At 43.0% G+C, this 22,220-nt stretch overlaps 1 protein-coding gene across 1 annotated transcript in view; it reads left to right on the top strand.

Moving 5' to 3' along the window:
- LOC115198161 (mitogen-activated protein kinase kinase kinase 11) overlaps window positions 1-22,220 on the top strand; it is a 47,812-nt gene that overhangs the window by 14,583 nt on the left and 11,009 nt on the right. Inside the window, exons 2-4 of the mRNA XM_029759906.1 lie at window positions 18,403-18,583; window positions 21,157-21,305; window positions 21,852-22,027. Coding sequence (XP_029615766.1) covers window positions 18,403-18,583; window positions 21,157-21,305; window positions 21,852-22,027 — 506 coding nt within the window. The remainder of the gene's footprint in view (window positions 1-18,402; window positions 18,584-21,156; window positions 21,306-21,851; window positions 22,028-22,220) is intronic.

Below are 22,220 nucleotides of genomic sequence, written 5' to 3'. Positions count from 1 at the left end.
TCTCAGGCCCCTGGTGCATTACATGATGCAGAGATAATCATTAATAACTCTCTCAGACAGCGTTGATGTTAGCTTCACTGTGATTTGGACATGTCTCTCTCTATCTTCTGTCTCTGTCTCTCTTCTGTCTCGGTCTCTGTTTCTGTGTCTCTCTTTTCTGTCTCTGTCTCCCTCCCTCTCCCTCAGAGTTTGAGGTTGCCAGACTGTCTGTCAGCCTATGGCTCCGTCCCACAGGGGACAAAGCTCTTGTTCTTCCCGGGGAAAGCCCCCACCCCTGCCGGAATTCTCCCTCGCCTACGGACAGAGAGCAGATCCGGACCAAACCCACAGGAGGGGAGGGCAGAGAGAGAGAGGGAGATATGGAGAGAAATGAACAGTAGAGACAGATGACCACTATGAATTACTGATCAGTGTCATGCTACTAATGAATTTAGTCAAGTTGTCAACGCAGGTGAGGCCTTATTCCGTAACGTTGCAAAAAGAACAACCAATATCTGTGTGTAAGTACGTGCTACATTTATTGGAACGGCATGCCTCTGGAGAATGCAAATGTGTGTTCTCTGATAAGCTGCTGAGAAATTGAAATAGGCCCACAGCCCTTCCTTGGTTGTGGTGCCTAAAGTGCAAATCAGTGCTAACTCACTCACCTACACTGAGATGTAATGTTTTTTATTTGTAGTTTATTTCACCTTTATTTAACCAGGTAGGCTAGTTGAGAACAAGTTCTCATTTACAACTGCGACCTGGCCAAGATAAAGCAAAGCAGTGCAACACAAACAACAACACAGAGTTACACATGGAATAAACAACCGTAAAGTAAATACCTCACGCCATTTGCACACACTGTATATAGACTTTATTTTTTTCTATTGTGTTAAGGCAATAAATGGGCCATAGTAGCAAGTAATATCAATTTAGCAAATTAACACTGGAGTGATAGATGTGCAAGTAGAAATACTGGTGTGCAAAAGAGCAGAAAAGTAAATAAAAACAATATGGGGATGAGGTAGGTAGATTGGGTGGGCTATTTACAGATGGACTATGTACAGCTGCAGCGATCGGTTAGCTGCTCAGATAGCTGGTGTTTAACCTCTATGGGCTAACGTCCCACCTACTCAACAGCCAGTGGAATCCCGTGGCGCGATATTCAAATACCTTAGAAATGCTATTACTTCAATTTCTCAAACATATGACTATTTTACACCATTTTAAAGACAAGACTCTCGTTAATCTAACCACACTGTCCGATTTCAAAAAGGCTTTACAACGAAAGCAAAACATTAGATTATGTCAGCAGAGTACCCAGCCAGAAATAATCAGACACCCATTTTTCAAGCTAGCATATGTCACAAAAACCAAAACCACAGCTAAATGCAGCACTAACCTTTGATGATCTTCATCAGATGACACTCCTAGGACATTATGTTATACAATACATGCATGTTTTGTTCAATCAAGTTCATATTTATATCAAAAACCAGCTTTTTACATTAGCATGTGACTAGCATGTGACTAGCATTCCCACCGAACACTTCCGGTGAATTTACTAAATTACTCACGATAAACGTTCACAAAATGCATAACATTTATTTTAAGAATTATAGATACAGAACTCCTTTATGCAATCGCGGTGTCCGATTTTAAAATAGCTTTTCGGTGAAAGCACATTTTGCAATATTCTGAGAAGATAGCCAAGTGTGGTACTCACCAAACTTGGCTATTGGATTACCTTTGCTGTTCTTCGTCAGAACGCACTCCCAGGACTTCTACTTCAATAACAAATGTTGGTTTGGTTCCAAATAATCCATAGTTATATCCAAATAGCGGCGTTTTGTTCGTGCGTTCAAGACACTATCCGAAGGGTAAAGAAGGGTGACGCGCCCGACGCGACAAAAAAATGCAAAATATTCCATTACCGTACTTCGAAGCATGTCAAACGCTGTTTAAAATCAATTTTTATGCAATTTTTCTCGTAAAAAAGCAATAATATTCCGACCGGGAAACCCTGTTTTCGTTCAAAGACGAAAAAATAAAAACTTTTGTGTGTTTTCTATCCAAATCAAACAATTATATGCATATTCTAGTTACTGGGCAGGAGTAGTAACCAGATTAAATCGGGTACGTTTTTTATCCGGCCGTGCAAATACTGCCCCCTATCCCCAACAGGTTAAAGTTAGTGAGGGAAATACAAGTCTACAAATACAAGTCATTGGCAGCAGAGAACTGGAAGGAAAGGCGGCCAAAGGGGTGTTGGCTTTGGGGATGAACAGTGAGATATACCTGCTGGAGGGCGTGCTACGGGTGGGTGTTGTTATCGTGACCAGTGAGCTGAGATAAGGCGGAGCTTTACCTAGCAAGGACTTATAGATGACCTGGAGCCAGTGGGTCTGGTGACGAATATGTCGCGAGGGCCAGCCGATTAGAGCATACAGGTCGCAGTGGTGGGTGGTATATGGGGCTTTGGTGACAAAACGGATGTCACTGTGATAGACTGCATCCAGTTTGCTGAGTAGAGTGTTGGAGGCTATTTTGTAAATGACATCATCGAGGATCGGTAGGATAGTCAGTTTTACTAGGGTATGTTTGGCGGCGTGAGTGAAGGAGGCTTTGTTGCGGAATAGAAAGCCGATTTAATTTTGGATTGGAGATGTTTAATATGAGTCTGGAAGGAGAGTTTACAGTCTAGCCAGACACCTAGGTATTTGTAGTTGTCCACATATTCTAAGTCAGAACCGTCCAGAGTAGTGATGCTAGTCGGGCGGGCGGGTGCGGGCAGCGAACGGTTGAAAAGCATGCATTTAGTTTTACTAGTGTTTAAGAGCCGTTTGGGGCCACGGAAGGAGTGTTGTATGTCATTGAAGCTTGTTTGGAGGTTTGTTAACACAGTGTCCAAAGAAGGGCCAGATATATACAGAATGGTGTCGTCTGCGTAGAGGTGGATCAGGGAATCACCCGCAGCAAGAGCGACATCGACGATATTTACAGAGAAGAGAGTCAGCCCGAGAATTGAACCCTGTGGTACCCCCATAGAGACTGCCAGAGGTCCGGACAACAGGCCCTCCCATTTGACACACTGAACTCTGTCTGAGAAGTAGTTGGTGAACCAGGCGAGGCAGTCATTTGAGAAACCAAGGCTGTTGAGTCTGCCGATAAAAATATGGTGATTGACAGAGTCGAAAGCCTTGGCCAGGTCGATGTACTGTGCAGCCATCTTCAATATTTTATCGATTGCTATTATGATATCGTTTACCACCTTGAGCTTTGCTGAGGTGCACCCATGACTAGCTCGGAAACCGGATTGCACAGCGAAGAAGGTACAGTTGGATTCTAAATGGTCAGTGATTTGTTTATTAACTTGGCTTTCGAAGACTTTAGAAAGGCAGGGCAGGATGGATATAGGTCTATAAGAGTTTGGGTCTAGAGTGTCACCCCCTTTGAAGAGGGGGATGACCGCGGCAGCTTTCCAATCTTTAGGGATCTCGGACAATACGAAAGAGAGGTTGAACAGACTGATAATAGGGGTTGCAACAATGGCGGCAGATCATTTTAGAAAGAGAGGGTCCAGATTGTCTAGCCCAGCTGATTTGTAAGGGTCCAAGTTTTGCAGCTCTTTCAGAACATCTGCTTTCTGGATTTGGGTGAAGGAGAAGCTGGGGAGGTTTGGGCAAGTAGCTGCGGGGGGTGTGGAGCTGTGGGTTGGGGTAGCCAGGAGGAAAGCATGGCCAGCCGTAGAGAAATGCGTATTGAAATTCTCGATTATCGTGGATTTATCGGTGGTTACAGTGTTACCTAGCCTCAGTGCATTGGGCAGCTGGGAGGAGGTGCTCTTGTTCTCCATGGACTTTACAGTGTCCCAACATTTTTTGGAGTTAGAGCTACAGGATGCAAATTTCTGTTTGAAAAAGCTAGCCTTTGCTTTCCTGACTGACTGCGTGTATTGATTCCTGACTTCCCTGAACAGTTGCATATCGCGGGGACTGTTCGATGCTATTGCAGTCCGCCACAGGATATTTTTGTGCTGGTCGAGGGCAGTCAGGTCTGGAGTGAACCAAGGGAAATAGCACACGGCTTTCTTCCCTGTAACATGTTAAATAGCTTGAGTTCCCCTAGATAAGATAAGGCATTGGGAAACCTTTCTTCCCACAATGCAATGCAACAGAGCCGAAGATCTTGCTTCCCATATAGGTATCCATTGTATACCGGGCCAGTAAATACATTTCTAGGTCGCTCCTGAGAGAGTCATTTCAGTAAGTGACTACCTACTCTGTTTTCTGAACAACAAACTATACCAAACAGAGTCCCGTTGCCATGGAGATGGAACAGCCGTCTTTCGGGCGTCTGTTTGGTTGCCCTGCCTGTGTCAGGAGGTTGATTGTCTGGAGCTGGGCAGAGAGGCAGGTCCCAGCTCTGGGTGTAGTACTGCCATATGTCCTTGTTCCCTTTATTCACAATGACAAGCAGTGACCAGTTAACTACAACTGTTAAGATAACGTTACATAGGCCTACTACCTTCTACATAACGCTTATGTAACATTACATAGGCCTATTACCTTCTACATAATGCTTATGTAACATTACATAGGCCTATTACATTCTACATAACGGTTATGGTAACGTTACATAGGGCTATTACCTTCTACATAACAGTTATGGTAACGTTACATAGGCCTACTACCTTCTACATAACAGTTATGGTAACGTTACATAGGCCTACTACTACCTTCTACATAACGGTTATGGTAACGTTACATAGGCCTACTACCTTCTACATAATGGTTATGGTAACGTTAGCTAGAAGGCCATAGACTTCTAGTCTGCTACATCAGTTGGTGAACCTTGAACCCTGATATGTCATGCTATAGAAGTCAGTGGTCACACAGTTCACTGGTTATTGTTGTAGCAGCCAATTATATTGAGTGGAGAATGCCGTGGTCCCGTGGTGTGTTGTGCCAAAGAGGGTCTGAATTAAGGATACACTCTGCCTCATCACAGGAAGTGGAGGAAGACTATTGAGCATGCTGACATTGCTAAAAGGCTTTGTCTGTGTGTGTGACTGTGTGCACGTGCGTGTGTGTCTGTACATCTTAACAGTTTTCTTTCAGTTACTGCAAGTCACGACCCTGGCAGACACCTCTGGGTGTCCTATTGGTCGATAACAATCAACCTTCTCTCATCGGAGCGACCGATTTGTCATTCACCCAAATATCCCACAGTCCTCCCTGGCTGTATCAATCATGAGAGCAACCTGACCCCTGTTAACCCCAGTTTCTAATAATAGGATTTGTCTTAATGTGCACGATGAAGCACAATGGTGAAATAGGTCCTCTGTTTTGAGGAAGGGACAGAGCCGATTGGTCTTATTGGCGTCACTTCCTGAAGGTGAGTTCTTGTTTTCTCATGCTTTCTCATGCTTTCCCTTCTGCACCAGACATACACTGAGTGTACAAAACACATCTTTCCATTCTATCGGCACCTAAGTATTGTGATAATATCGTATCGTGAGGTCCCTGGTAATTCCCAGCTCTACTTGCGTCCAGGGCCCATAGGGCTACTGGTCAAAAGTAGTACATTATGTAGGGAATAGGCTGGCAATTGGGATGCAGCCCTTGTTTTGAAATGTGCCCAACTCAAGCTCCCGAGTGGTGCAGCGGTCTAAGGCCCTGCATCTCTGTGCTAGAGGAATCACTACAGACCCTGGTTCGATTCCAGGCTGTATCACATCCAGAGTCCCATAGGGCTGCGCACAATTGGCCCAGCGTTATCCGGGGTAGGCCGTCACTTTAAAGAAGAATTAGTTCTTAACTGACTTGCCTAGTTAAATAAAGGTTAAATAAAAAAATTCAATAAAATAGCGACATTTGATGGATGGAATGGAGACTCGTTTTATTGTTGTTTACATTTTGCTTACAAGGCCTTTTTTCCAAGACAAGGACTCATCATGCAGCTAACAACGTTGACAAAGAAAAGTCTCCTGTCTAAGGTCTCCTGTCTAAAGTGTCCTGTCTAAAGTTTCCTGTCTAACGTCTCATTTCTACCCCATTTGGTTTGTTTTTCTCTAGTTACCTGATAACCTACGATTCAAAGACAATGGTTTTACTGTAAATCCTCTGAATGAGAGGAAGTCTGACGCACATAAATGAGAAAAACGGTATGATTCTTGGAAAGACAAAATAGAGAGGCCAAGCGGGACGGAGGGCATTTGTCTGGTTCTCATCACATAATTTAATGGCATCAGCTCTCAACTGTGTCTCTGCTCAGTTTTTAGATAGTCCTCCTAAGGCATCTCTGTGTTTCCAATATGCATGTTTATTTGATGCTGTGTGTGACACTGCATGTGTTGTTCCCATGTGCATACGTCTGTGTGTTCTGCTGTTCTCTCCATCTTTCTAGTAGTTGAAGTGTGTGTGTGTGTGTGTGTGTGCGCCAGAGCGAGCACTGTGCGAGGGTGCAGAGGTTACTGTTCATTGTGAGAGCTGAGCCTTTTCACGATACCCCCCCCCCCTCACCCCAGACTCTTGTGATGCATTCCTTTGTGACGTCAAACATGGCACACCCGCTGGGCTGCCAGGCAGATGTCTACAGAGGGAGGGATCCAGAGTGTGTTTGTGGGTGAAACAGAGAGAAAGAGAGAGAGACACAGAAAGAAAACATGCACTTATACTCTGAAATAAACTGAAAGTGTCTGTAAATAGTACAATGCTTACTTCCCTGTAACACGTTAAATTCTTCCATAATGCCGACTCTGTCTGGACGTTGGGTGCCTGTCATTCACCCCGAAGATGCCCATTTGGGCAGTGAAGGAGGAGGGCATGGGGTCGGTTAAATCCTACCACGTTTGGCTTATTTCCAGAGCTTCAACCTCTTCATCTCACACCAGAGAGAGCATATCCACACCAGAGAGAGCATATCCACACCAGAGAGAGCATATCCACACCAGAGAGAGCATATCCACACCAGAGAGAGCATAGCATATTTTAACCATGCAGGTCCCGTTTTGGATGTGCCTCAAACCCATCATAGTCTGCATTGTTTTAATATTATATTCCCACGGGGAGAAATTATGGTGCCTGTAAGTGTGACATAGTCTATTTAAAAGAAATTCTTGGTTTGTTTTGTTCAGAATTTGATTAGAATAATTTGTTCTATTTTTAGGCCTTATCAATAATTAATTGAATCTTGCTTATTGACAATGTTCAGCATGTCCTTGCTCAGCCAAAGTGTTATTTACAGTAGGCCTAGCCCCTATATCAGTGTGAATGCTATTGAAGCCATACAAATCCTTTACAACAATGTGGACTGCAAATGGGTTCAAGTTAACATATAAAGTCTACATTTTATTTAGTTCCTGTAAGCCATTTAATAAACTATAACGGACTAACATTGGAATTAGAGTTGATTCCAAGGCAATACATAAAATACCGTAAATACACAATCTGAAGCAACCACATATTTTGCCATGGAGCCCGTTTTGATTGGCCAGTGAGGGGCCAAACCTCGACACACCCACAACTTGTTTATTCATAAAAACACAGCCCTTTCATGGCAACGCCAGCAAGTGCGCCGATAATTGTGATAGTGAAAATAGCCAAAGATTTCTGACACACCCCTGAATCTGTACCGTTTCCTCTTGCACTCAAATGTGCCATTGTATTAGGTTTGTTAAAATAGAGCCATATGTCGTAACGTTGTATCATTAATGTGACGACTGCTGTTTATCGAGTAATTAACTTATTTTATAATTACATGATCAAATTAATCAGGTGATCATTAACTCAGTCACTTGGGGCACTATGGGAAACGTTTGTTTAATGTTTCCATTTCCCAAATTAACTCAAAGAATATCAGAATATAGATTTTACAGCAGTCGCTAATCAATTAATTTCCTCTACAGTCTCATCCTGAACGTCACATAATTCGTAAATCTGCACAAACCCGGCTCTCACTAAGTCACTCCGTACCACACCAATTGAGTTGATTATTTATTTACTAACAAGCTAAATCAAATCAAATGTATTTATATAGCCCTTCTTACATCAGCTGATATCTCAAAGTGCTGTACATAAACCCAGCCTAAAACCCCAAACAGCAAGCAATGCAGGTGTAGAAGCACGGTGGCTAGTAAAAACTCCCTAGAAAGGCCGAAACCTAGAGAGGAACCAGGCTATGAGGGGTGGCCAGTCCTCTTCTGGCTGTGCCGGGTGGAGATTATAACAGAACATGGCCAAGATGTTCAAATGTTCATAAATGACCAGTATGGTCAAATAATAATAATCACAGTGGTTGTCGAGGGTGCAACAGGTCAGCACCTCAGGAGTAAATGTCAGTTGGCTTTTCATAGCCGATCATTGAGAGTATCCCTACTGCTCCTGCTGTCTTTAGAGAGTTGAAAACAGCAGGTCTGGGACAGGTAGCACGTCCGGTGAACAGGTCAGGGTTCCATAGCTGCAGGCAGAACAGTTGAAACTGGAGCAGCAGCACGGCCAGGTGGACTGGGGTCAGCAAGGAGTCATCATGCCAGGTAGTCCTGAGGCATGGTCCTAGGGCTCAGGTCCCCCGAGAGAGAGAAAGAAAGAAAGAGAGAATTAGAGAGAGCATACTTAAATTCACATAGGACACTGGAGAAATACTCCAGATATAACAGACTGACCCTAGCCCCCAGACACATAAACTACTGCAGCATAAATAAATGATAATATACACAAACACACAGTCTAGCTTAGTACAATGAAACAGGTCCCTAGCGGGCCAACACAATATGACACGTGTTACACAAATGGGGATTTAGAAAGAGAGAGAGCACGAGAGAAAAGCACACTTGGATACATTTGTATACTATGCTTAGTTTAGCCCTAACACCTTTCCCCGAACTGCCGCTCTAATGGGTCCGCATTATAATGATGTAATTACTTGTTGAAGGTCTCCATTGGGTATCTCTTCCTGGACCGAGTTCCTCTTAGGAGGTTTAGCCGAAGACCTTCTTCTCCGATGGCGGCACCTCCTTCGTTACCGGGTGTAAGTCTCTGAATGTCCACACGATGTCAGTGTCCTTTCTCTTAGTGGTCTGTTCCCTCGCACTCGTTCTGTGAGAGTGGACTTCTGGGGAGGCTAATCAGCCGTGTCGACGCTCCTTGCTTGGGTAGGAGGGACGTGTAGACAACTGATGATTTGAAGAGAATAACTGGCTAGTTCTTCTTGAATTCCCCTTTTTTAGATACAGTAATCAACCCTAGCCTTGATTGTTTAGAGGTTCCTTTGCCCTCTTCCTCGTGTTGCGTTTGTGGGGTTGCGACTATCTTAGTTCACGCTGTGGTCCGTTTTAGTCTGATATGTAAATTAACTCACATGTTTTATACCCCAGGGTAGAAAGGGGCGTTTCCTTCTTTATGACTATTATACGTTCTCTGGGATGTATCTAGTTACGAGGCAAGGTATCAGGATTTTACTCTGATCTAGTTTAGACAACTAAATTCACAGTTCGTCTTTACAAAAACACTATCTTTGATCTGGATATTTTCTGCACAACGCACAGTATGTCAACATCATGTACATATTATGAAAACTCTTCAAGTTACAATGTTTTTGTTAAAACGTCCTAATTTAACTTTTAATGACATAGCAAAAACAACATTCATTTTCATATTCCATCTATCGTTGTTACCACCATTTCGTCTGATGAAATATATTATCCCAAAGTCCATTTATTGCATGTTACCGTTCTGAGGTAGATTCTCCATAGGCCCACCTTACATTCCAAGATGAAGGTTGAGAGGTGTCATAACTCCCCTCCTGATCCACGGTAACCTGACCCGAACAGGCCAGTGTCGTGTCTTTGGGCATCATTAACTTGAAGACATGTTTATCAAATAACTCTGTAATTATTATTACGCGATTAAACTGATTAATCATGTAACTGTAATTAACTAGAAGGTCGAGGCACCAAGGAAAATATTCAGATTACAAAGTTATAATTTCCCTAATGTAACTTCCAGATATTATAATATATGATCGATTTGTCTCCTCATTAATGATGTGCTAGTTTACCTCGCGTCAGTCTCATTCCAAACGTTGTAATTTTTTCTGCACGAACCCAGTCTTCACTAAGTCATCCATACATCAATTGTCTTAAAATCATTTATTTACTAAACTAAGTAATTCACAGAAAGCATACAAAACAGTAGGTATCGTTACAAAGCAATGGTAGAGGAATGTGCCCTAGTGGGCTAAACCGGCATGGCGGCTTGTTAAACAAACAAGGGAGAAGACACTACAGAGTTGATAAATATTAACAATTGATATGCTAATCCTTTGCACATGAACGCTCACTCATTCGGAAACAATTGCAATCAATATATATATTACGCTCAGTGTGTCGTCGTGATCTTTGTTGGAGAGTTTCTCTTCTCTCTCTCTCTCTCTCTCTCTCTCTCTCTCTCTCTCTCTCTCTCTCTCTCTCTCTCTCTCTCTCTCTCTCTCTCTCTCTCTCTCTCTCTCTCTCTCTCTCTCTCTCTCTCTCTCTCTCTCTCTCTCTCTCTTGGTTAGAATGGATCTTTCAAAGCGACATTCATTAATGTCGTTATAGAATGGATGTTTCGTCGGTCTTCGCATTCAATTATACCGAATTTCTAGCTGCAGACTAGTAATTAATATCAAAGACTTGTTATTATTCTTTTGGTATCGATAGTCTAAAAGTTTAACTACGTGGTATGGTTAAAGTTCAGTAGAGGAATACATGGTCAAACCTTGGCCCTCTCTTCTCGAGGTAAGCTGGTCTAAAGAAAGAAACCCTGGGTGGAGGTTCATATACTGAACGTAGAAAAGGCTGTCACATGACGCCTTGTCCTGTCTGTGTCCCTGGGGGCGTGCCGGTGACTTAGTTAAGCTTTGAACAGAAATACAATTCTCTCACATTAACATCAGTACATAGCATCTCAACTTATTCCAAATAGGTTTATCCTTATTCATTCAGTTGATACATCCATTTAGATGTAAGTCCCATAGTTGAGGCTATTATATAAACATTATTATGGTAATATGGCAATATTGTCTCTCATGAGTTTCACAACATTGTACCAAATGGACCAGTTCGTAGCTGGATTCTTCACCCATCTTTTATACCTTCTCCAGAACATAAATGTTGTTCGGTTCCCCCGTCCTGTGAGTTGGGAAAATTCCTTTGTCTCTCTATGAAACCCCTCTCTCTCCATACTGTGGCCATGAGGCAGGACATTCTCCTTTGGAATTTATGGCTGCCTTCACACAACCTTGTGTCAGAAGTATAGAGGTCGGGGGATGGTGCATAGAAAAGGCCTGGTGCAGAGGGAGGGGGTTTCAACTGTGCTCGCTGTACCCAAAGAGGGCAACATCATGACACCAGTCATGACACATAATATCTTATCAGTGTAAAACTACAATGTTGGGTTGTTTTAAATAGAGCCCATGGGGCCTTCCGAGTGGCACAGCGGTCTAAGGCACTGCATCGCAGTGCTCGAGGGTGTCACTACAGACCTGGGTTCGATCCCAGGCCGTGTCACAACCGGCCGTGACCATAGGGTGGCACACAATTGGCCCAGCTACGTTAGGGGAGGGTTTGGTCGGCGGGGGGGGGGGCTTTACTTGGCTCATCGCGCTCTAGCGAGCCGGGCGCCTGCAGGCTGACTACAGTCGTCAGTTGAACGGTGTTTCCTCCGATACATTGGTGCAGCTGGCTTCCGGGTTAAGCAGGCGGGTGTTAAGGAACGCGGTTAGGAGGACGCATGACTTGACTTTCGCCTCTCCCGAGCCTGCTGGGGAGTTGTAGCAATGAGACAAGATTGTAATTGGATCGCAATTGGATATCACGAAATCGGGGTGAAAAAAAGGGGGTAAAATAATAAATAAAATAAAATATCTTATCAGTCTAAAACTACAATGTTGGTTTGTTCTTTGTATTATAAGTGTGACCTCACTGATCTAAAAGAGTGAAGGGGAAGAGTGCGTGTGTGTGTGGCTTAAGACTTGTCTTGCATGGAAGTTTCTCAATTATGCAGGAAAAGTGCTGAATCCCCTTTTGCAATGATGCATTTAATTCGATTATAATTACTTAATGCATTTAATAGTTTAATAAGAGTGTTGAGGAAATCTTTCTTCCTTTCTTCATTCCCACCTTCCTTTGAAGCCAGTACCAGTACCAGTGTAAATTAGGGCTGACCCCAAATAGTTGACTGGTCGATTGTTTGGTCGACCGAGATTGTTTTAGTTGAGCAGTAACAAATATATTGTAAGGCGTGGGTGTTGGTAGATGAGGAATCAAATGCAGGAGAACAGCGATTCAGTGTATGGGCTTTAATAGGCTTCCACACAAAACGACAGCCGACCCAAACAGCGCACAGAGCGCACAACAAAGCAAAGTGCCCCAAACACACGGGACAAAACACAGCTTGTGCAAACATACGCACCACTGAAGAATGTGCAACAAACCACGTGTGATCACGCACAGCATACAATGGAAAAATAATCCCAGGCGGGCCTGCTGGCTAATAAAGCCCGCTAACTAGTCCAACTAATAACAGGTGCACCTAATAACGAAAAGGAATCAGTGGCAGCTAGTAGGCCGGTGACGACGACCGCCGAGCGCCACCCGAGCAGGAGGGGGACCCACCTTCGGTAGGAGTCGTGACATACATGTACAGTATTTGCGCCCATCTCAGTGAACTAATCCATGACGGAGGCCTAGACTTAAAGCCAATTTATGCTTGATCCTAAAATGTGGTCGGCGCCTCCAGAGGCATGCAGAGGCCAAATCGAGCTCTGTACCGCATTGCCATGCACCTCCCAAATGTTGTAACAATGCAGAGGGCTCTGTATAGCTCCGCATTGACTTCCTGTATAAACACAAACTCACTTCCTTGACAACAGCTCTGCACTTCTCTGCGAAGCGCAAGAAGTATGAATGCCCTGATGTATCACCATAAATGCTGCATGGCCAATGCAGACTTTGGATTGACCATGCGCCCAGATGCACAATGCACATCCCTCTCCAGAATGCGCTCACTCCCGCAAATTTGTGCACATTCATTGTTACATAACTTCATTGTGTGAATTGTTTGCGTTGGCTTGTTAGTGTATATCAATTACCCATTACATACAGTGCAATCGGAAAGTATTCAAACCCCTTGACTTTTTCTATATTGTACATTACAGCCTTATTCTAAAATGGATTTTAAAAAAGGTTTTCCTCCTCAATCTACCCACAATGCCCCATAATGCAAAAACAGGTTTTTATAAATAATAAAATTTAAAAAAAAATCTAATTTGCATGAGAATTCAGACCCTTTACTCAGTACTTTGTTGAAGCACCTTTGGCAGCGATTATAGCCTCGAGTCTTCTTGGGTATGACGCTACAAGCTTGGCACACCTGTATTTGGGGAGTTTTCTCCCATTCTTCTCTGCAGGTCCTTTCAAGCTATGTCAGGATGGATGGGGAGTGCCGCTGCACAGCTATTTTCAGGTTTCTCCAAAGATGTTCGATCGGGTTCAAGTCCGGCCTCTGGCTGGGCCACTCAAGGATATTTAAAGATTTATCCTGAAGCCACTCCTGTGTTGTCTTGGCTGTGTGCTTAGGGTCAATGTCCTTTTGGAAGGTGAACCTTTGCTCCAGTTTGAGAACCTGCTCAAGAGCGCTCAGGACTTCATCAAGGATCTCTCTGTACTTTGCTCCATTCATCATTCCCTCGATCCTGACTAGTCTCACTGTCCCTGCCGCTGATACCCTTCCCCAGATCTGTGCCTCGACACAATCCTGTCTCTGAGCTCTACGGACAATTTCTTCGACCTCATGGTTTGTTTTTTGTGCTGACATGCACTGTCTATATATATATATATATATATATATAGATATATATATATATATAGATATATATATATATATATATATAGACAGATGTGTGCCTTTCCAAATCATATCCAGTCAATTGAATTTACCCCAGGTGGACTCCAATCAAGTTGTAGAAACATCTCAAGGATGATCAATGGAAGCAGGATGCACCTGAGCTAAATTTCGAGACTCATAGCAAAGGGTCTGAATACTTATGTAAATAAGGTATTTCTGCTTTTTATTTTTAATACATTTGCAAACATTTCTAAAAACCTGTTTTTGCTTTGTCATTATGGGATATTGTGTGTAGATTTGAGGATTTTTGTTTATTTAATCCATTTTAGAATAAGGCTTTAACGTAACAAAATGTGGAAAAAGTCAAGGGGTCTGAATACTTTCTGAATGCACTGTATAGTTTATCACTTGTAGTACATTTATCGTTAGTTTCTATCATTTCTAATCTACAATGTTTGTTACTTTGGTTACGGTAATTTATTTTATTGCATTCAGTATTATTATTCCAGTCTTCCTGTTCTCATTGTCGGAGTGGACACATTGTTTGCAGAGCGCACAACCTATGCTACACTTGTGAGAAACAAGTTTTGGTTTATTTCATTCCATTTACGAGTTTTGTCAGTTTAGTCATGGTTATTTGTTTGGAGCGCTCCTGTCAATGTTGAGTAAGGACGCTCATGCATAGAAGTAGGCCTATAGGCAACCTGGGGATCTGATAGTATTTCTGATTGGCTTAACACACCACCATTAATGACCTGTGGAGCTTCTCAAAGTAAGGTTTTCTTCACCTCAAACAGCAAGCAAACAAAGTCTGTTTTTTCATCCATTGAGAATTACAATAGTTCCTCAATGTATTTTAACCATCTTTCCAGCTCTCTCCCTTTCCATAACCACTCCACGTAAAAGGGAAAAATGTCATGCTCTGATCCAGTGGAAACATCATAAAATACAACTCATTTTGGGTGCTGGTACTGTTTATATGTAGATGCAGGAGCTCTACAATTCTTTTGAGCTAATATTCTATAAGAGGAACAGGAGCTCAAGCAGTAGAACATTTGAGGTGAGGGTACTCAGCTCCGGTGAGCTCCTGCCCAAGTCAAGCACCTCTTCTTATCCCTTGTGCAAATAGCCTACAGCTGTGTCTGTCATGAGCTCACTGGCACAAGAAACTCTGAGGGCCCAGAATATTTTATAGAATGTTGCAAGTTCGCTATGCAAGCTTCAGGCCAGACCCAAGTTAAAAGTTGATACAATGTTTGAAGTTTGTTGCAGACAGGCCATGTGTAGCCAATGTGATTGATAGGATATTTATTTTTATCAGCATATTTTCTACCTGCAGGCTGCTATGTTTTTATTTGTTGTCTTTATGTAGGCTATTTTTACATACTGTAATTTCCGGACTATTGAGCGCACCTGAATATAAGCCGCACCCACTGAATTTTAATTTTATTTTGAACATAAATAAGCCGCACATGTCTATAAGCCGCAACACCTCGGCCGTCTGCTCTCTGTGTGTTGACCCAGTCTTCGAGCTCATTTTGTAGTTCGGGCCGTCTGCTTTTCTTCGCTCTGAAAGCTTTAGTTGTCTTTTTGCACTGAGTCAATTCCTCACGCTGCTGTTTCCAACGTCTTATCATCGACTCATTAAGACCAAGCTCCCGTGCAGCAGCTCTATTTCCTTTTCCAACAGCCAGATCAATCGCCTTCAACTTGAAAGCTGCATCATATGCATTTCTCCGTGTCTTTGCCATGATGAGGGTGACAAAATGACTACCGTAATCAGAATGATGGGAAGTTTGAGAGCGCTCGATTTAATCTAAACAGTAAACTAAAAAGTTGTTTGACCTTAACCCGTTCGGCAATTTCATTGGTCTAATGAAAGCTTCATGCTGCCAAAAAACTGAGCACGTCACAGAATGTTTTTTTTTTAGAAAATAAATTTGAAAGCGGGAAAAATCCATATATTAGCCGCGTCATTGTTTAAGCCGCGAGGTTCAAAGCGTGGGAAAAAAGTTGCGGCCTATAGTCCGGAAATTACGGTAGTTGCTGTAAATGAGAATGTGTTCTCAGTCAACTTACCTGGTAAAATAACGGTAAAATAAAATAAATAAATAGTTGGCAATGGCAATAGAAGTAACTTTTTAGGTTTGTATCATTTTCATTTAGATTTGGATAGAATGTTGATTAACCAAATGACAATGATTTTTAGATATGAGATATTATGAACAAAATTAAACTGTTTCGCGAAAATGTGCATATGAAAACTGTAACTGGCACTCAGATCGGTAGATTGGCATTCAATATGAGAAAGGTTGCCTTCTCCTCGTGTAGCCTGTTACCGGCAACTTCAGGAGAGGAATGACAGAATCTGGAAAGCCAGCAGGAGTGGGAGGAGAATAGTTGGGTCAGGTTTTTTTCTTCTGGTTATCTAGATCTCTGGCACATTCTTGAGGCATTTGTCTTATTTCATCAAACCGTAAGCTTAAACCATATAGTAGATTTATTCAAACACGTAGTGTCTATATATGGAAAAATATATATATTTTTTCCGAACAATCAATTTGTCGAAAGAACAGATTACTTTTGGTTGACGAAGATTTTTTTTTGTCGGGGACTGCCCTAGTGTAAATATTGTTCAGGTTTCACTTATCTTTTCTTACTGTCACTTTCCTGATAGCTGCTTTGAGGAAAGTTTTTACTTTACTATGACTGTGATATGTTGTTGTTGTGCCTACCTTAACTTGAATGCTCTAACTGTAAGGGGTGGCAGGTAGCCTAGTCGTTAGACCGTTGGGCCAGTAACTGGAAGGCTGGATCGAATCCCCGAGCTGACAAGGTCAAAATCTGTCGTTCTGCCCCTGAGCAAGGCAGTTAACTTCTATGGGCTAGGTGGGACGTTAGTTTCCCACTCTATTCAACAGCCAGTGGATGAGCGTGGCGCGAAATACAAAAACCTCAAAAATGCTATAATTTCAATATTTCAAACATACGACTATTTTACACCATTTGAAAGATTAAGACTCTCGTTAATCTAACCACATTGTCCGATTTCAAAAAGGCTTTACAGCGAAAGCAAAACATTAGATTATGTTATGAGAGTACATAGACACAAATAACCTCACAGCCATTTTTCAAGCAAGCATATATGTCACAAAAACCCAAAACACAACTAAATGCAGCACTAACCTTTGATGACCTTCATCAGATGACACTGCTAGGACATTATGTTATACTAACATGCATGTTTTGTTCAATCAAGTTTATATTTATATAAAAAAACAGCTTTTTACATTGGCGTGTGATGTTCAGAAATTGTATTCCCACCGAAAACTTCCAGTGAATTTACTAAATTACTCTGATAAACGTTGGCAAAATACATAACAATTATTTTTAGAATTATAGATACAGAACTCCTTTATGCAATCGCTATGTCAGATATTAAAATAGCTTTTCGGCAAAAGCACATTTTGCAATATTCTGAGTACATAGCTCAGCCATCACGGCTAGCTAATTTGACACCCGCCAAGTTCGGGTCTCACTAAACTCAGAATTAGTATTAGAAAAATTGGATTACCTTTGCTGTTCTTTGTCAGAATGCACTCCCAGGACTGCTACTTCCACAACAAATGTTGTTTTTGTTCCAAATAATCCATAGTTATGTGCAAATACCTGTTAGTGCGTTCAGGTCACTATCCAAAGGGTAACGCGCGAGCGCATTTCGAGACAAAAAAATTCCAAATGTTCCATTACCGTACTTAGAAGCATGTCAAACGCTGTTTAAAATCAATTTTTATGGTATTTTTCTCTTAAAATAGCGATAATATTCCAACCGGACAATGCTGTATTCATTCAAAAAGGAAGAGAAAAAATGGCGAGGTCTCGTGAATGCGCATTTCCAATCTTAGCCACCAGGCAGTCCACTGACAAACTGTGCTCCTGTACTCTGCCCAGAGACAGAAGACGCGTCAATCCGCTTTCTGAACGCTTTAGAGAGCCAATGGAAGCCTTAGAAAGTGCTACATAACCCCACGGGCACTGTAGTTTCGATAGAGAAGCAAAGGGAGAACTACAAATTCGCAGACAGGCCACTTCCTGCTTGGAATTTTCTCAGGTTTTTGCCTGCCATATGAGTTCTGTTATACTCACAGACACCATTCAAACAGTTTTAGAAACTTCAGAGTGTTTCCTATCCAAATCTACTAATAATATTCATATTCTCGTTTCTGGGAAAGAGTAGTAACCAGTTCAAATCGGGTACGTTTTTATCCGGCTGTGAAAATACTTCCCCCTAGCCCAGACAGGTTAACCCACTGTTCCCCAGGCACCGATGACGTGGATGTTGATTAAGGCAGCCCCCCGCACCTCTCAGATTCAGAGGGGTTGGGTTAAATGCAGAAGACACATTTCAGTTGAATACATTCAGTTGGACAACTGACCTTTCCTCTTAAGTCGCTCTGGCAAAGATCATCTGTTACATGTCTAAAATGTAAAGGAGGATAAAAACGTCTCTTTCTTTCCTCTCTCTCTCTCCCAGTCCTCCTGGCCCAGCCTATGGAGAATGATTGTATGGAAGGAATAACTCTGAAGATCACAGACTTTGGCCTGGCACGGGAGTGGCACAAGACCACCAAGATGAGCACAGCGGGCACCTACGCCTGGATGGCACCGGAGGTCATCAAGTCCTCCACCTTTTCCAAGGGCAGTGACGTCTGGAGGTAAGATTGTGTGTGTGGTAGAGGAGTGCAGAAGCAATATCCAGCAGTAAGTAGCTACATACCTCTACCGTTACATAACTGTGTATGATGACGAGAGATGAGAACTTCCCTGCAACAATAAGGGTTAAATTACAATATAGATAAATGACGAGAATATTTCAGGGCCATTACTGTTGTGTGTGTGTAGGAACTTATCCTCCACCTTCTCTGACCGTGATGGAGAAGAGGGATATGTTGCAGGAGGGTACAGCCACGTGATAGCAGCAGTGATAGAATAGAGGGATATGTTGCAGGAGGGTCAACAGCCACGTGATAGCAGCAGTGATAGAATAGAGGGATATGTTGCAGGAGGGACAACAGCCACGTGATAGCAGCAGTGATAGAATATAGGGACATGTTGCAGGAGGGCCAACAGCCACGTGATAGAATAGAGGGACATGTTGCAGGAGGGACGACAGCCACGTGATAGAATAGAGGGACATGTTGCAGGAGGGACAACAGCCACGTGATAGCAGCAGTGATAGAATAGAGGGATATGTTGCAGGAGGGACAACAGCCACGTGATAGCAGCAGTGATAGAATAGAGGGACATGATGCAGGAGGGTACAGCCATATGATAGCAGCAGTGATAGAATAGAGGGATATGTTGCAGGAGGGTACAGCCATGTGATAGCAGCAGTGATAGAATAGAGGGACATGTTGCAGGAGGGTCAACAGCCACGTGATAGCAGCAGTGATAGAATAGAGGGACATGTTGCAGGAGGGTCAACAGCCACGTGATAGCAGCAGTGATAGAATATAGGGACATGTTGCAGGAGGGACAACAGCCACGTGATAGCAGCAGTGATAGAATAGAGGGACATGTTGCAGGAGGGTCAACAGCCACGTGATAGCAGCAGTGATAGAATATAGGGACATGTTGCAGGAGGGTACAGCCATGTGATAGCAGCAGTGATAGAATAGAGGGAGATGATGCAGGAGGGACAACAGCCACGTGATAGCAGTAGCAGCAGCACTTCATAGCCTGCTTTGTGTGAGACGTGTCGTGCACACTGTCCTATTGTCCACAAGTACGGAGAGAGCGAGAGAGGAGGGTGGAAGGCCACACTGCAGAACTGACCGCAGCCCTTTTATCTGTGAAGGGTGTGTCTGTGTGTCTGTGTGTGGCCAAGCACAGGATGTACATTCAAAATAGCACATCAACACACCCAAATATCTCTCTCACACTCTCCTTGGACATGTCACTATTCCCAAACAAGCTTCTTCCATTTTACCTTCATAACAGATACTTTGCATATCTTAATGAGAGGGTGGTGGAACCTGCTATGAAAATTAAGGGGTAATCTTGACCCCCCTATTCTTTATCACCCATCTCCCTGTCTGCATCCCAAATGGCTCCCTATTCCACATAGGGCTCTGGTCCAAAGTTGTGCACTATTTGGGGAATAGGGTGCCATTTGGGACGCTTTCTGTCACTACTTCTTCATCATAAAGCTGTAGATCTCAGATGATGAGGTAAAAACAGAGGAGTGGAGTGGCACAGTCTCTGTTGGATGGTGTTATTAAAGGACTATATTAAAACGCTGAAGGCTACACGCCCCACTTGCAGGCTTCCTACAGGCCTTTTAGAGGACTTTGTGTGTTGGTTGAATGGATGTAATTGACAGTGTGGGAGATCCAAGCACTTTGCCACTCTGAGGATTGGTAACGTCTCGTGTGTGTGTGTGTGTGTGTGGTACGCACGCACACACACACACACAAACACACACACACAACAGCTCTATCATATTTTTGTTGTTTGTTGTAAAAAAGTGGATGTCTTTCTACCCTATTTGTCTTTATGCATGTTTTATAGATTCATAGTGCACTTCCATGAGCGCCATTATTATAAATAAATACATAAATAATAATAATATATTGCACAGTTGCCTTCCCTCCACTTCAGCTGTTGATATAATTTGCATGCTCTGTACAGTGTGTGTGATGCTATACATACATAAAACAAACCCCTCCTTGAGGTGCCCCAGCCATTCCACATATTTGTTCCAACACTGGCACACCTGATTCAACTTGTCAATCAATGGCTTCATGATTAGTTGACTAATTGAATCAGGTGTGCTAATAACGGAGACGGCAGAGGAAGGGAGATATCCCACACAATCTTTTTTGTCGGATTCAATGAAAGTCAATGAACAAACCTCTCCTCGGGGACCCCGGCTGTTCCATGTATTATAACTATTCCACAGCTAGCACACCTGATTCAAAATGTCAACTAATAATCAAGCCCTTGAATAGGTGAATCAGTTGAGTTAGTTCAGGGCTACAACAAAATTGTGAAATGTCTTGGGGTCCCCGAGGAGAGGTTTGAGAACCACTGAACTAAGTAGAATCCAGCTGCTATTGCATTGGTGTCTATGGGAGACCCACTCCCGTTTTTTCAATGGCTAACAGCCTGAAGGAACTATCTTCATTTATCCATCATCTTTGCTAATACTAGAAGGACCAGGGACTGGCTTGATAAACTGTCCTAACTTTTCATTGAATGCTCCTTGCTCTCCGTCTCTCCTCCCCAGCTACGGTGTTCTATTGTGGGAGTTGCTGACAGGGGAGGTTCCCTACAGAGGGATAGATGGTCTGGCAGTGGCCTACGGAGTGGCCGTTAACAAACTCACCCTCCCCATCCCCTCCACCTGCCCAGAACCCTTTGCCCAGCTCATGGCAGGTAAGAGTCCTGTCTGTGTGTGTGTGTGTGTGTGTGTGCTCGTGCGCATACTTGTCTGTGTTGAATTTGGTGTTACCATAATGCTCTCTTTCTCTCTTTCTCCATTTCCTCAAAACTGGAGGAGAAATATGAAATGTTCCATAAAATGTTAAATTTGGTCACATACAGGAAGAACACTGAGCAGCTGGTTATGTTGTGTAATGTATTTTGGCTGCCGTTCATATGTCTTCTGAAGGATATTGTTGGTTTGCGGTTGTGGTTGATTTGCTGTGCCAGTTGTGTTGGTGGCGGTTACGTTTGATAAAAGCGCAAAAGAAAAGTCACTCCCAATCATTGTCATGGTATCAGCCTTGACAATGCCTGGCCAAAATTCTGCTAAAATTCAGCCATGCTAGTTGGAGAGTTGTTTATGCTTGAATTGTCATGACCTGAATATGCAATCCTGCACTTATAGATAAAAGTCCCATGATTATACTTTGGTAGTGGAGCAACTGTCATTTGCATGTTTTTATAATGTATCCTAACTGAGTGTTTCTGCCTTGACAGAGTGCTGGGATCAGGACCCACACCTCAGGCCCAACTTTGCCTCCATCTTGGTTCAGCTAACTGCTCTTGAGAGGCAGGTGGTGGAGGAGATGCCTCAGGACTCCTTTCATTCCCTGCAGGAGGACTGGAAACTGGAGATCCAGGACATGTTTGATGAGCTCAGAGCCAAGGAGAAGGTGAGGGAGACGAAGGAGACAGAGCTGTCTTCTCTATTAGAGAGAGGCTAGGAGAGTAGGATTGAATGAGGACTATTTTGTGTGTTCGGAGGGTCCATTTGTGATGGGTATGTATGTAGGACTATGAGTGCATGTTCACGCATAGTCCTAATAATATGCACGGAACATATTTTAATGGTGTTTGTGTAAGTGT

The sequence above is a fragment of the Salmo trutta genome, chromosome 8 (genome assembly GCF_901001165.1).
Source record: "Salmo trutta chromosome 8, fSalTru1.1, whole genome shotgun sequence".
NCBI lineage: Eukaryota > Metazoa > Chordata > Actinopteri > Salmoniformes > Salmonidae > Salmo > Salmo trutta.
This window is presented reverse-complemented; position numbering and strand designations above follow the sequence as displayed.